At 38.0% G+C, this 16,077-nt stretch overlaps 2 protein-coding genes across 3 annotated transcripts in view; both read right to left on the bottom strand.

Moving 5' to 3' along the window:
* LOC149968657 (uncharacterized) overlaps nucleotides 1–16,077 on the bottom strand; it is a 365,051-nt gene that overhangs the window by 172,835 nt on the left and 176,139 nt on the right. The gene's annotated exons all lie outside the window — the stretch shown is intronic.
* cwo (transcription factor cwo) lies at nucleotides 37–14,179 on the bottom strand. 2 transcript variants are annotated; one of them, XM_090154937.1, is made up of 8 exons: nucleotides 13,802–14,179; nucleotides 9,577–9,649; nucleotides 7,526–7,627; nucleotides 7,343–7,430; nucleotides 5,283–5,528; nucleotides 4,339–4,635; nucleotides 2,214–2,535; nucleotides 37–2,142 (listed from the first exon to the last, which is right to left on the bottom strand). In XM_090154937.1, exons 1-8 carry the CDS (start codon nucleotides 13,852–13,854, stop codon nucleotides 1,125–1,127), a joined length of 2,199 nt encoding a protein of 732 aa, XP_090011063.1. In that variant the 5' UTR covers nucleotides 13,855–14,179; the 3' UTR covers nucleotides 37–1,124. The 2 variants fall into 2 exon arrangements, with proteins under 2 accessions (XP_090011063.1, XP_090011071.1); XM_090154945.1 differs by lacking the exon at nucleotides 13,802–14,179 and adding an exon at nucleotides 9,761–9,929.

The raw sequence follows: 16,077 nt of genomic DNA, 5'->3' as shown, positions 1-16,077 counted from the left end.
ATAAAATATACAATATTAGTATAACGATTTGTTAGATATTTCGTATGATTATAACAATATCACCCTAGTTTTATTTCTAAAAAGAAATCAACGTGTGACCATTAATGAACAATGAAAAGTGTTTAACAGTCACGTATTGTTTTAAGTCATTCAATTGACTAATGATTCGATCCAATGATCCTTTCAATGGTTTGTCTTTATCACTTTACCTTCAGCGAAAAATTTCTCTAATGGCATCGTGAAATATTTTACATTTCAGTTGCGAATGTTTTTGGTGAATGGGATTAATTTTAACGGATTGAATGTAATGTTAGTTAAATATTATTTTAAATTAAGATACGATTTCTAAATCAATCTGATAGATTTCAAATATTGTTAATACATTTTGTTGAGAGTAAGAGGTGAATTATATCTTTGGATATCAACAATTAGAAGATTAATACTATTAAGTACCACCAGTTCCATTACCTCCATTTTATTTCTCCATGAGGAAGAACTTGACGGTTTTAAAAAAGCACTGTTAACGCTACTAGTGTGACGTCACTACTACGTAACAACATCATCACTGGTGAGACTATGCCAAGAATCTTCATTTAGTCCTTAAAGGGGCTTTAAACCTCGTTTACGACGTATTTTCACTCAAGGTCAAGGCTTATTGAAAATAAAAATACTTGAAAGCCCCTTGGGGAATTCATTGAACCCGTTAAGTTTTTTTAAGGCAACAAAGGCAGTAGAAAGAACGTATTTAGTTTACGAGATAACGTACGAGTCTATCTTATCAGACCCTCTAGCTTGTTTTAAACCGTGCCATCTAGTAACGTTCGTCAGCGCGTTTTCTTTTATCTATAGTTAAAACGTGTATAACTAGTAAATTAAATTTTACTTCTAATTTATTTCTTATAACTTTAATTAAAACTAAGTTTAACGATATAATTTATATAAAAAATAGTTGGTAGATTTTCAATTATTGAGTCGAGAAAAAGCCCTGACAGATGGCGTAGCGGTTTCAATTTGAATAACGAACTTCAATCAGTTTCGGTAATAATACTTGCCTGTACGTCCTCATTTACCTAAATACGTTCTTGGTTAAAGGGGGGGGTAAGCTCCCGATTGAGGATCCCAACCTAATACATTCGTTCTCGGTAGACCTCGTAGGCGGAGTGGCGTTCCGTTTTGGCTTTCCAGTTGGACAACACCGCGTTTTCGTGCCTCGTGTCCTTGCAAGGAGAGGAGAAGCAGACGGAAATGTTGACCGGATGCAAGGGCAAGCTGTCCTCTCGTTCCAAGAGGTACGGTTTGTCCCTTAAGAGAGGCGTCAACGTGGCCGAGTCCAGATGAAGAGGGATGTAGAAAGTACCTTTGGGGTGCAGGGCGAATATGGGAACTAATGAGATCGGAACTTCCGGTCGCGGACTTTGGCTCGACGAATTGGGCGACTGGTGGGGATGGTCTTCGATCTTCAAGAGACCGCAATTGGGGGAGTGTTCTCCCGTGTGGTTGCGAGATGAAGGGACGGGTGACCCCGAGGACAGAGACGAATTCCTGGTGGTTTTGTCGCGGGTGCTGACTGTGGAAGAACCTTCCCCAGACGTGCTGTAACCGGAAGTGGAGCTATGTCCGACGCTGCTCGCGCATTTGCTGCCATCGGCTCCGGATGAGGTACGCGTCCCGTTCGAAGCGCCCGTTTGGTTGGCGAAACAGTTCGAGGACATGGAGTTGGGGCTGGGGTTGGAGCCGCAGCTACTGCTCCGGCTGGAGCGGTGTTCCCCTCCGTTTCCGGCGCAGGCGTTTCCGGATTCCTCGTGTCGTATCGAGTCTTTCCTGGTCGTCCTAGTCGCTTCGGAGGGGATTTTGACGGCCAGGTCACCGTTGACGCCGAAAGACCCGAATCCGTTCAACGTGGCGAAGGAACGCTCGCTGGGACCATTTCCGGCGTTCATGGAAGGAAACATACGAGATATCCCGAAGGATTCTCCAGTCGGTAACTTGGAGTAATTGTCGTGGTTGCTACTGGAACCGGATGGAGGTACCATACATTCGTGCGACGAAGGGGCCGTCGTGGAATCGAAATTGTGGTGCAGAATGTCCGCTCGGAAACGTTCCTTGATGTTGTTCTTGAATTTGTATACTTCTTCGGCCGTTCTAGATAAATCAAGGAAAGGAAACTATTAATAAAAGAGAGATCTTTTGTACGAAATCCAAGACAATCCTACCTATTGGAATACATCTCCGAAGGCGGGTATCCGGCGTGACTGGACACGACTCCGGTGGTGGTTTGGCAAGACCTGGCACTGTCGATACTGTTGCTACGGATCCTTTTCCGCTCGTAACTGGCCGGACACGAGTCCTGGTTGAGGATGTCCCTTAAATGACTCCTGGAGGGCCCGTTCACCGGCAACAGCGGGTGAAGCCTTGGCGACGTGGCCGAAACGGGTCGGTCGATGGCTGCCGCGTTGGAGGCGTAGTTTCCACCGATAATGGAATGGTCATCGTCTATCTCTTCGTCGGTGCGGACGCTGACGGAACCTAGTCTATCTACAAGCGAGAGAGGCGATACAAAGGTGGAAAGAATATTCATTATTTTAAAGAAATTGGGCAACAGGTATCAATCCAAAGCTAGACACTTCGCGTAAATACTGAAATTTACCAAAGGGAAAAAAACCCTCAAGTCGTTGCGTGTTTTCTATTCAATTAATTCACAATTAATTTACTATTAATCCGAATTTTTTACTATAACCTAAATATACGAAAGTTAAAATGGACTAAAAGGAAGTACAACAGGGGGACGCTCCTCGCTGGGGGCGCGACAGTCTAGAACAAAGTAGCATATCCGGCTAAATCTTGCAACGATATTACTACACATCACGCAGCAGGATGATAATTAGGATTTTTCTTTCACGCTCTAGAGTGACTGTCGCGACACCAGTGAGTTTAGAGGGAAGCATGACCTTCCCTATTAAGATTATACTCTCGACTTCTTCAAAATTTAGTAATGTAACTAAATAATAAATTAAGATTTGACTTTGTTGTTAGAACGTGTTTGTGCATTTTAAAGCTCCTGTTGTATTTTTTAGTATATATTATAAAGACAATTTTGTTTTATAAATAGTGCTCATTCCATTGATCAATAATAGATTTTGGTATTTAACTATGTATATTGGACTATTGGTATATAGTTAATCTTTTGGTAAATTATGAAATTCATTCAAAAGCTGGTGAAAAATATTCCAGCATGATTTTCATTACAAAAAAAAGTAGATCATGTGACGCTATTTAATTTTGCGCGATTAATTTAACTACCACGTTTTGCATTTTATACCACAACCTTATTTACCACACATTTTCGGAACACTGTCCGTCCCCAGAAGCTTATAATATATTTCCTACAAGAGAAGTATACATCTTGGTCATTAAAATGAAACGCGCGCCTTCGTAAGCTCGAGGTAGTTTACAACTGGACCAAAACACGGATTCGTAGACCGAATCAAGACTGAGCAGTTACCTATATTGTATAATGTTTCCTATAGTGTAGGGAGCTGTTGGCTCGCGTGGCATGAAGGGCTTGCTACCACCCTCCTACACATTGTAACCCGGCCACCTGAATTCATGGCTTCAAAAGTCGCTCGATGACTTAGGCCTAAGGTGGTGCCAAGGGTATAAGCCTAGCTGATTATTATTATTATTATATTGTATATGCTTCCTATGTTGTTTAGTGGTTCGTATATTTTCAATGTCTTCCTATAATTACACTCTTATTTAAAATTCCCTGACTTGAACGCTAATTTTTAAAATTCTTTGATTTTTTCAAGGAATTCTAGGTTTTAATGGTGCTGTGACAGCCCAGTTATTAATAAGCCATATTTTAAATATCCCGCAACATTTTTTCGTCTAAAACGTGTTTAGACAAAAATCAACGTACACGTTTCAAGCGAATAGCATATTCAGTATGGGTATATGAACACTTTCATAAGAGATGTTCTATAAGCTTCCGGCGTAGGAGCAGCCCGTAAGAAGAGACCAATGAACAGGTAGGTGTAGTGAATTGTGGTAGTTCTTATCAATACCTAGGAGCAATAAACACAGCACCCCACACAAGGAGAACGCAGCCCGTCAAAAATCGCGCAATTTCTTGAATACTTCAGTTTTTATTGGTTAGACGCTTTAGCCCCTGCTGCCGTCGGAAGAAGAAAATTCGTGTTTAAAGGCTAGCTGCGTTCTCCTTGTGTTTGTTGCTCCTAGATCAAAACTGTTGTACGGGAAAGACGACAAGCACACACAATACCTTCCAGTTTAAAAATAGGCCTGCGCGTGGTTGAACGTGCGAATATCGGCGGTTACCTGTGGCTAGATTGTTGAGCCTTAACACCTCAACAGAATTGGAAGGACAGTCGGACATTTGGCTCGACGACCGTTTCAACGACCTCGAGTGTCCACCAACGTTCATTTGCGAGTTCAAGGAATTAGTCTGTTTCGCGTAACTTTCGCACAAACTTTGGTTAGAGTTGCAGTCCAGTTGCAACATGTGGCTGTCCTCTTGGTGGCCGTGACCGTTCGTCATTTGCGACTGGTCGCGATGGTCGCCGTGGTGATCGCCGTGGTGGTCACCGTGGTGGTCACCCGCCATGTAACACATTCCTAAACACAAATTAAAAGTCGAGTATTAGGACATATATTTGGAGCAAAAAGGCAGAAACTAAAACTACAAATGCATTTCTCATAGTGTTCAGATCAAAATTAGGGGTTGCTCGTAATCCCCTCAAGCTCTTAACAATAAGCTCTCTCCTCTTAAAAAATCAAATCAGCCCAAAAGCTTGCATCTTCCGACGCCATTGAAGTACCCGCCTGTGACGTTTTTAAATTTAGCCTACGACAGTATCCAAAAACATCCATGCCCCTATTGAAAATTGATGCTTACTATAAGGTATGATTATGATTGATTATGCAATTATATTTATAAGAAATAAATTTTATGTTCTACGTTGATTTATTCAGGTGGGCGCAAACTTGGTAGATCAATTTTAAGTCTAACCAGATTTAGTCAGAAGCTAGCGGGATAATTAACGCAATTTTGGTCAGAAGCGTGCAACCTTCAATGTCATTTTAAACTATCCGGTGTTCATTTTGTCTCAATAAACTAATCTAATATTTGAACGTAATGGGGGATTAACTGATATTTGATTTATCATAATTATTTGCTAAGGTCAGCTAATAAGTGATATCTAAGAATATGTTGGAAACACTAACTGGAACAAGCAAAAATGACCAGAAGAAAGATGACTCACCTTGCACCAATTTATCGTAATGCTGTTGCAAGTGGTGTAAGAGTCTGAGACACACTCCTTGTCCAGGATAAAATCCTTCCGCTTCGACCAGGAAACGAACCGTTTCGGAGCTGCACTCTTGGAAGCCGAGCCGGTGCTGTTCCCTTTGCCTCTGGGCCGCCACTTCCTCCTGGCGCCGGGCGTCGTCCATCCTGCTAGTGTGCGCTTCGTCGCGTTGCTGTTGCTGCAGCGACACTTCGCAGGTTGCTACAGAAAGAGAAAGAAAACGCCACACCGAAATGTCCTGCAATCGCGCCTTCCTGATACTGCTTGCGTGTACCGAGTTCTCCGGGTTTGGCCTACGTTTTCGCGCGGAGGGAGACAGAGAAACCGAAGTACGCCCGCCTAAGTCAAACGTCCCACCTAGGAACCGGAAATAATACCAGTTAAGTAGCCGAGATACGTGGCCCTGAATGATACTACTCGCGTAGGAGATATATTGTAAACCTCGGGTAATGCTCTTAATGATGATTAACCCATCATGTCAAATCTAAGCAATTTGTTAAATAATGTTGATATTTCTATCGTCGAAGCAACTCAATTAGCCTTTTCAATTAACAGAGTACCACGTGGCGGGCAACGTGAGAAGTTCATAAACCACTGGGTTTTCGTCTGCTAAGGAGGCGAAACTCCCAAAGCTTCTGCTTAGCAGAGGAAAATTCAGCAGTTGACAAGCTTCTCGTGTTGACCGCTAAGTGGCTTTATGTAAACTGCAAAGGCCAATTACAAATACTTTGTAAATTATCAACCAAAGATTTAACTAAAGTGGTGCCCTTGACCTCCAAACACAAATCACCCCATTTCACTAAGTTATCGTTTAAAATTATAAAATCTAAAAAGCGTCTGCTATTTCCCCTATTTTTAGTGGCCAATTATTAATACAGATGGCGCGATTTTATCTAGCACGAATCTTATAGAAACTGCAGATGGTGGTGTTGAAAAATTGACTTACTAGCCTCAATTTAAAAAACGACAAAGAGGTTCATTGTTAAGCCCTAACAAGATAATTTAAATGATTGGGGGATTTGAATGACGAAGTTAAAAATTAGGGTTGTTGATATGTTGTGATAAGATCGTTTATTTAATTGAAATCGGACTTTTAATTTTAATAAATATTTATTTCTTTGATTTTTAAGGTGAATTGATAATCAACTTGTCAAGAAGTCAAACGATTTTTTGAATTAAACGATTTTTTCAATCAAACGGATTTGAATCAGACAACCCAGTAGGAAATGCATTTAAATCGAGCTTCTCTGTTTACAACCGTAACCAACTGTCGAACACGATCGAAGAAGAGATATCAGGTGGTGGGACTAAAGCCAAGAGTCCTCTGCACCTTAATATTGAATTAATACGACTTGATCAAGTTAGTTCAATAGAAAGGTGAAACGATAAATTTTTTTGTCCTATCTTGGAACGTTTAAAAACCGACTAAACATTTTTGTTTTAAACGCCTACTAAGCTTATAAAGATTCTGACATTATGCCTCGTACTAAAATTTCTTAATTGGGGACCATTACTAAATTATTGGTTAGTTTTTATAAAAAGGTTTTTTTGATTAGTAAATTTTGAAATATTTATTCGAGGGGCTACAAGACAATCCGAAAACAATGCGCGCGCCTTTCCAAAAATGGAAAAATGAATTTCACACGAAGTACCCCATCTATCGGCTTAAAACGGAACTATATAGTCCATATGACGTCAGATTTGGTAGTTCTAAATAGTCCATATGACGTCAGATTTGGTAGTTCTAAATAGTCCATACGACGTCACATTTCGTAGTTGTAAATAGTTCCGATTACCGACGATAGATGGAATTTTTCATTTGAAAGTCGTTTAATGCGTCTAAACAACGACCATTATTTCGAAACATAATTTAAAATAAAAAATTTGATTAATTCGGTAAATCGTACTCTGGCATTATTTCGGATTGAAATGTAATTCAATAAATTAAATCATATTGAAGGATTTAATTCTTTGGGTTCAACCCCTTTGGTGATGTGTGATATGAATCAATTTACCTGGATCCTTGCAAGCGTGCGCCTGTAGATGGCGCAAGTGTTTCGTGGCCATTTCTATGATTTCCGTTTTCTCGATCCTGCCACGGCCCTGCAATTGGTAACAGAGAGAGAGTGTTAGGAATACGGCGTCCGCCTCAGGACGCGACACGAGAGAGCGCTTGTCCTGGAGTATGGCCAGTTTACCTTTTTCAAGTAAGTGGCGGGAATCAGCCGGCTCAAGTCCGCCAGGCAGTTGTTCATGCGGTCTCGACGACGCTTCTCGATGATTCGATGCGACATTGGATCCTAGAGGTCAAAGAAGACGCGTCAGTTCGCTTACAATTACAATGGCTTCCCATTTCTCATACTCCTGTTTTAAACTGATAACTTTCCCTTTCTTTGATCTGATCAAAGAATATAAAGCCCCAGGAATGGAAGGTGTATCTCCGTTTAGTGGAACATTTGCGCCTCTCGTTTTTAAAGAGAGACCGGGTTGAATTAACCGTTTCCGGTTACTCTGATTTGCTTTGCCGGAAGTTTCCAGCGCAACCAAAACACGCGGAAAATAATATCAATCCTTCCATTCCTGGGGCTTTATATTCTTTGATCTGATCAGATTATCCGTATTTACACTGACAAGGTGTTTATCGCCGATTTTGTTCAAAGTCGGGCGTGGTGTAGACCTATAGGCTTCGTGCGTAGTTTAAATTTTGGTCATAAGTATCGCCGCCTACCGACCGAGTTTTAAATTGAATGTGTGAAAGCTGTCTGCTCGTTCAAAATTATCTCTGTGTGACAAGTGAAAGTTTAACCGAAAAACTTAGAAATTCAAAAGTTGTTTGCTATTTCTTCACATATTTAGTTAACGGTTATTAAGGTAGATGGCGTTATATTTCCTAAGCTCGAAGCTTATATGAAAAAGTAAAATCCCGAAAGGAGACGTTGCACTACCCATTCGATTTGCCATGAAAACCGAAAATGTTTTTGACCACTTAAAAAAATATCCATTTAAAAAAGCATGGGATTTTATCGGTACGAAAATGTTTGAAAATTTTTAAAATCACGAAATAGGTCATTTGAACCACATTTAGGTAAATTTCATCAAGTTTAGGCAAATTGGAACATTTTTGTAGTAAAATTGTAACACTTTTTGGGAAAATAAGGAAAAAATCTGATTTTTGTTTTAAGTGGTCAAATCAATTTTCGGTTGCCATGGCAAATCGAATGGGTAGTGCAACGTCTCCTTTTGGAAAATTCCATACCTCATATTTGAACAAAATCAGCGATAAACACCTCGGGTACTCTCTTTGTCAGATATTATTAGATTAGTTGATATTGATCAAAATGCACACCAGAGAGTTTAAATCCGAAACTAATCTAAATTCATTGCTAACCGACCGACTGAGAAACCGGAAATGTGTTGTCATTCTAGAAATTGCCCTGCCTAAAAAATTTACACACCAAACAAGCTTATGCGAATTATTATAATTTTTTTTAGAGTAGATGGGACAATACAGTCCACTAACCGCTATGCGATTAAAGCAAGTGTCGGCTCGACGTGAAATAGCTCTTTTTTCAACAGATGTCGCTATCGTCGTCGTAATCAAAACAAGATAGTTAAGCTACATTTTGACCCAAAAGGCGGGTACTTATAGGTACCCTTCGCGTTGATTGGCTCGTTTGTAAATTTGACTATAACTTAAATTATAGTACTTTTTAATTAAAATTTTATATGAGATATATAATTATGGTTTAAGTCTACTAAGTAGAGTATGAGTTGTTTAATTATAATACTCTACAATGGTTCTCTGACGACGTTATTGTTTCGCTATTTTGTATTTTAGCTTCCTTTGCCATTGATAGTCTAATAGATGGCACCACGCTCTCCACTAAAGTCGCTTTTTTCGAAGAATCGGATAGATTCATGGCCATCTCTAATAACACGGGCCTTTTCATAATACAGGTGGCAATGATAAAGCTGACAGTTGCTTTAATCAGGGGTGAGATATGTGTAAAGACCACGCTAATGGCTTTAAAAGTCGCTCGATGACTTAGGCCTAACGTTATTATTATTATTATTATTACTACCGGCTTTTGCGAATTATATTCATAAATTATTAACTTAGTAAATATTGTATTATATTTTATTAATATTGTAGCTTCGTTTTTTCGGCTAACCGAGGGCGCCACATCGCGAATATGCTTCCAAAGAAAAATCGATGAATCGACTATTTTAGAGAATAGTAAATATTTACCCTGGCTATTTTCTTCTGGGAGTAACTGTTGTAATCGTCCTCCTCATGAGCCATCGTCGTGAAATTCAAAGTTCTGCAAGAGAAAACCAACCATTCAAATTAGTTCTACTCTTATTAAGCGTACTTTGTAAAGGTTAAACGCGTGTAACGTTTTGAATTTCAGGAGAAACTCGAGAGTCCGTACCCTTTCATTTCTGCCTCCCACACGAGCGTGCTCTCGACCTAGACAAACAGACCCTGGTCACGTGTAGGGCCGGTACTTTCCCCCGGAGACAAAGAAGGGATGAACTGTCTCGACTGATAATCCCGGGGAGCTTCCGGCGTCGGTCACGCGATGGCGCGATCTGATTTCCTGGCACGTGGTTGCCGAGAGCGAGAGAGCAGAGCCAGCCGTCGTTCCGCTATAATTATCCGCGTCTCCGGGGACCTATTTTTAAAAGGCGCAAATATCTCACGTGCGCCACGCCACGTGGGGTCTCCATAATTTGAATTCTTTAAATTCTAGGCTTAAGGGGGTAATACGCGGCGGGGCGGTTTATTATAAATTTTTTTAAGAAAAATTGAGCGATTATCAAATATTTCAAACTTTGAACTGTTGTCGAATACTGTTTTTAAAGGGAAAATAAACGCTGACCCCGACATAACCGCCTTTAATTTCGAAGGTCAAGGGGGGGGGCATACAAATAATAACATATTCCTTTTAAACTCCTGGTCGAATTTCCTGTGAAACGAGTCAACCCCACCTAACGCTCTAAGAATAATCAGCTTGGTTTATACCGAAGGCACCACCTTAGGCCCAAGTGGTCAAGCGACTTTTAATGTTTTAAACAGGTGGCCGGGTTATTGGAATAAAAATGAAAGGCTAATGATTTAATTAATTTAAATAGGAAGCTCGCTTTAATGTTTTTGTCCATATAGTTTGCGTGAAGGTTTAAATAGATTATAAATATAAAAATGTCTAGTCAAAATATAAATAAAGGTGAAGGAATTGACGACACTGACGAGCTAACGTCGTCCGCTAATATTGGGCACGTGTTTGGATAGAAATCTTTCCAATACTTGACACTACGGCGCTACAGGCGGCGATGCCGTAAAAGCACCGAGCGCGGCATTTGGTTTCGGGTCCAGTAATTGTTCGTCGAAGGTAGAATTCAAAGCCGGCTCTTTTCGAACAGTGACGGCATTGACGTCAAAGCCGTCAGTTTATCGTGAAGTGACACAGCAATTAGAATAATAGGCAAATTTCGATTTCGTTATCTTCGGGGGAGATAACGAAACTTCAAAGGCTTAAAGCATTTTGTAGAAAATCCGTGAGAGATTATAAACACGGCTTCGATGGATTTTTTATCAACGCGTATTTTAAAATACGCGATCTAGTAAATTATTAATTAAAATTATTCATACGAGAGCAATAATTATTAAGCTCCTTATTTAAGTAGTCTAATAGGTTGTTTATTATAGTATTGTTTCGGGTTAGGGTTAGCCAAAATCATAAGTGGGTTATAAGAAGTGGTCAGTTTATTGACATTTTTCCTACGAATACACGGACTTCAAGGATATTATTTTTGATTCCTATAATATATATATAGTGACCGACTCGAGCTGACGATGGCCACTCAAACGGGAAATATGGAAATAACAAGTCAAGCGTCGAATATGTTTCTTTTCATTTTACATGATACATATTTTCTATCACAAATCGAATATCGTGGTTTTTTATTTGTTTATACTCGTAACCCCCTGTCTAAAAAAGGTATGATCTAGCTTCTGAAGTCTGGCTGAAGCATTTTGTTACTTTTTGTACCGATTTTACATAAACCAGGGCGGCTCATTATTATCTTTTATCTGGCAAACACGCCACACTGGTTGGCTGGTCAACAAAATATAACTAAATAAATGTAATATGTTTAGCCCGAATAAGGACGGAACATAAGCAAAATTCTTAAAACCAAAGAATAATGAAAGTTGCTAGTCCTACAGTGATTTAGTTTGGCCGGTTTAGCTCGGATTTTATAGAATGGTCTATTGAAATTCCTCTACCAACTATTTTGCCATTTATTAATTCAACATTGAAATTATGAAAGAGATTATAAAGTTAATAATGATCAGCTAGGCTAATCACTCAAGGCACCACCTTAGGCCTAAGTCATCGAGCGACTTTTATAGCCATTATTTCAGGGAATTATATGTATACATTTGGAATGTCTAAAGGAAAACTACGGTTGCCCTAATGTTAATCATAGAAAAGGGGGCGTGGTTTATCGCCAAGATTTACGTTTACGCCGTGTTATGTCAAACCCGATTAGTCAGTAATACCATAAGTGGTATTACTACGTAACACTATACTATACGTTTATAAGTAGGTCTCTTTGCGAAATATTGAACTGAGTGACATCGCATCTCCAGCGAAGTGCTGCCAAAGAAAATAAAGAAGAGGAATATAAACTGCCTAGACGTTCGAAAACTATTGCTTCCGCTTAGTAAACTTTCAACAAGGGGTTGGTCACTCCGCGAACTCGGTGTACACTGTCGTACCTCTGACTGTGCTAATAACAGTTCGTGAACTCATAAAAAACCGTACCTTTAACAGTACCAAGTACGCGAACTCGGTGTACAGGTCATCCGAGAGTGACTTACCCCTCAACTTTCGAGTACTAATATTTGAAGAGCTTAAATTTGAAATTTCTACGCTTTGAAAACAACACAATAAAGTCAGCCTCCGCGTAACGCATCGCTAACCGGCGCTAGATATGTCAAAAACAGGTTATACGCGGTATTAGAACATGGTTACCACAATATTTATAGCTTAACTTTTCCCTGACCAGTTTAAGATCACAATTTTACTTTATATTTTGCTTTCATCAGAAGTTAAAGAATATTCGCATATAGGTTAAATTTTAAGTAATAAAAATGTATTGCAACGCCTACAAACTTGGTTAGTTTTCAAAGTTTGAAGCTCCCTGGTCCTTCTCTGACCTTTTAGGCCTATTTTTAAATTACCCGACTTTCTCGGGTTTCCCCCGACCTGTGGTAACCCCTTAGCAGACGATTTTTCTATTCCTTTGAATGGAGGATGAACTAAATAAAAATTCGTCTGCTAACGACTGGTTTTAAACGTAAATATCATAAATCATCTATAGCTTCTGTTAAACCTGGTCGCGTAAATGTGAAATCCATCGTAAACGTGGACGTTTAGAGCTCATTTTAAACAGTATCTACTCCTTGATTTTAGTTCTCTTTGCACTCTTTAATTTGAACTGGAAAATAAATATTCTGGTCCATAAATTGAAATAGGCCGATCACGGATAACAATCTTTTAAAACGGATTTATTTCAGGTCATCGCTGTAGCGTTCCCGAGATAAAGAATCGTTAAACAGAGTAATGAGAGTATCTTCCGACTCGACGCGTTAAAACATTGATAATTCGTCGAAAAGCTCCACGGATTTCCGATTTATCAAATTTTGTGGCCCTTTTCCGCAGTTCCCAATCTCGCTTCGAGATGGCGCTAATTTCGCGCTCGCAGAAAATCAATCTCTTACGTCACGCTTTTTCCCGCGCGGCGGCGCGAGAGAGGAAAATGCCGAAAAATAAAGCGCGAACCCCAAGGTCCTTCGCGAGGGGGGGGGGCGGCGAGCGCGCCATCCCAGACGCCCCGCCCTGTTCCACCCCTTTCCGCCCCCCCTCGCCGCGTGACGCTGCTGGCTGTCACATGAAAACGCACGTGCCGATAAGCGTGAGGACCGTTTCATTTCAAACGCTCTTTTTACAAGATGGAATATTACTTGTATAAATCTCTTTTACCGATTTACGCGATGTTAACATTTTACAAAAACACATAACAGGGGATATATTTTTTATAAGTTCGCGTAGTGATTTATCAAGTATTGTTTCGTTTGAAACAAAATAGTCCTGTATCAAAATAACGGTTCTATTATACTTATTACCGGCAGACAAAAATATTAAATTTAAACTTTTATCGGCTAAGACACTTATAATTTAAAGACCAAAATGTCATCCAAATTATTAATTTACCTTTTTATATATTTTAAATAACTTCGAATGAAAACTACTAATTTTTAACTTGATATTTGAATTATATTGTCACATAATTTATTTTAGTTATAATTTCATTTACTAATTACGACGATTAATTATTGGTCTCTAATTACCTCAAAAGCATCATACTCGAACGTAACGCGGTAACAAAAAGTGCGTAAAAATTACCTTTCGATTTTGAGTCTGTGTGCGAGGCTCTTGGTATCTTCCCAAACATCCATTTAATGCGGAATTAATTGAAAAAATTACGCTCGTCGAAGAATATTCAAAAGTTAATTTCTGTTTCTCCACAACAATCGCTGGTTTGTTTTTTTTTTAAGTTTTCGATATATTATTAAATTGATAAGAAATCTCGAAACGCATTTTATACTGAATAAATTCTCACTCCCCGAATGTGAAAAACACACCGCTTTTGAGAATGTAATCCTTTTTCGTGGCCCAATACGAAAACAATTAGACTTCCCAAACTGTTAGAAAGGCGAGTACTGCCGCGGTAACGGTAACCGCGCGAGGAACGGTTGAAAAGACAGCCCTGTTCCGACGATTCCGACAGACGTAAGATATTCCCTCCAAACGGCTGAAGGCGTTTTTCGAATCTTTGCCCTCCCCCGCGCATCCCCCCTTTCCGCCGCAACGATTCAATAAGCGTCCAGCGTTCCCTCTCGGGAGAATCCCGCGAAGGGGGTAAAGGAGAGAGCGAACTCACGTGCGGATAAAGTGACGTCGTTGAGTTTCCGCGCATGCGCGTTGAGTCCCGAGTCACGCGATTCGAAGCGTGGATTCTGTTGACTACGGTTTCTCCGGGCTAACGTTGTCTGCCCTCCGCTTCGCGTGTAGCCCGGAGAGGATCAGTCGGCGCAACGTGACAATCGACGTGACCTGAAACGCGTTTTCCGCCAGCGGGTTTCGCCTTTGTAGGTTATTCTCTGTACAAACGGTGTTGGCAAACGGACGACGGACTCTAGCTGTTTAGTGTTTACTAACATTAAATTTCCCACCGTGTTTCTTTCAAAGGCTTCGCCTTTTACGCAACCTTATTTCTTGGTCTTATTGGTGATTACTACAAATATTTGTTTGCGTGTTTTGTCGTTATTCCTACGTTCAAATTTTACCAATTTTTCAATTGATTTACCTTTCTTTGCCGGTTATAATTAGGTGTAATTCTGTGGTATAAAATAATTAAAATATTAATTATATATTCTATTGTATAAATAATTAAAATATTAATTATATATTCTATTGTATAAATAATTAAAATATTAATTATATATTCTATTGTATAAATAATTAAAATATTAATTATATATTCTATTGTATAAATAATAAAATATTAATTATATATTCTATTGTATAAACAATTAAAATATTAATTATATATTCTATTGTATAAATAATTAAAATATTAATTATATATTCTATTGTATAAATAAATAAAATATTAATTATATATTCTATTGTATAAATAATTAAAATATTAATTATATATTCTATTGTATAAATAATTAAAATATTAATTATATATTCTATTGTATAAATAATTAAAATATTAATTATATATTCTATTGTATAAATAATTAAAATATTAATTATATATTCTATTGTATAAATAATTAAAATATTAATTATATATTCTATTGTATAAATAATTAAAATATTAATTATATATTCTATTGTATAAATAATTAAAATATTAATTATATATTCTATTGTATAAATAATTAAAATATTAATTATATATTCTATTGTATAAATAATTAAAATATTAATTATATATTCTATTGTATAAATAATTAAAATATTAATTATATATTCTATTGTATAAATAATTAAAATATTAATTATATATTCTATTGTATAAATAATTAATGGTTTTTTAATTTTATTCGTCATTTGGCTAAGATGAAAGTGTAGTATCAATAACTTTTATTTCAAATAAAGTTATTTTTTTGGTTTTGTATTAATAAGCTTCTACGTGTAGTATCAATAACATTTATTTCAAATTAAGTGATTGCTTTTGTTGTGTGTTAATAAGCTTCTTCGTCGTTTGGATAAGATCAAAGTGTAGTATCAATATCTTTTATTTCAAATAAAGTGATTGTTTTTGTCGTGTGTTAATAAGCTTCTTCGTCGTTTGGCTAAGATCAGAGTGTAGTATATTTCCGCGTCAACAAAATATATTTAGAATAAAATAATTGCTTTTGTAAATTTAAGTAAAAGCTTCTTCGCCATTTTTCTAAGATCAAAGTGTAGTATATTTTCGCTACTTAAACTAAAAAAGCAATTATTTTATTATAAATATACTTTGTTGGTGTGAAAAAAATACTACACTTTGATCGTAGAAAAGAAGAGTGAAAAACAGCCTACCAAACATTTACATTTTCGACTTCCAAAATTCCCCTTCATATTATTCTATTTGATAAATGTTAAAGGTGAAATATGTTTCA

Source organism: Leiobunum rupestre, chromosome 1, assembly GCF_980474605.1.
Source record: "Leiobunum rupestre chromosome 1, qqLeiRupe1.1.hap1, whole genome shotgun sequence".
Lineage (NCBI taxonomy): Eukaryota > Metazoa > Arthropoda > Arachnida > Opiliones > Sclerosomatidae > Leiobunum > Leiobunum rupestre.
The sequence above is the reverse complement of the archived record's forward strand: the minus strand, read 5'-3'. Positions and strand labels throughout refer to the sequence as shown.

Bases quoted from the DNA above. Each gene is read 5' to 3' on its own strand.
- cwo (XM_090154937.1), bottom strand. From the start codon at position 13,854: ATGGATGTTTGGGAAGATACCAAGAGCCTCGCACACAGACTCAAAATC. The intron at 7,628-9,576 runs GTAAATATTTAC...TTTGACCTCTAG, and splicing joins CCCAGAAGAAAATAGCCAGG to GATCCAATGTCGCATCGAAT. The intron at 2,536-4,338 runs GTAACCGCCGAT...TCTCGCTTGTAG, and splicing joins GCTCAACAATCTAGCCACAG to ATAGACTAGGTTCCGTCAGC.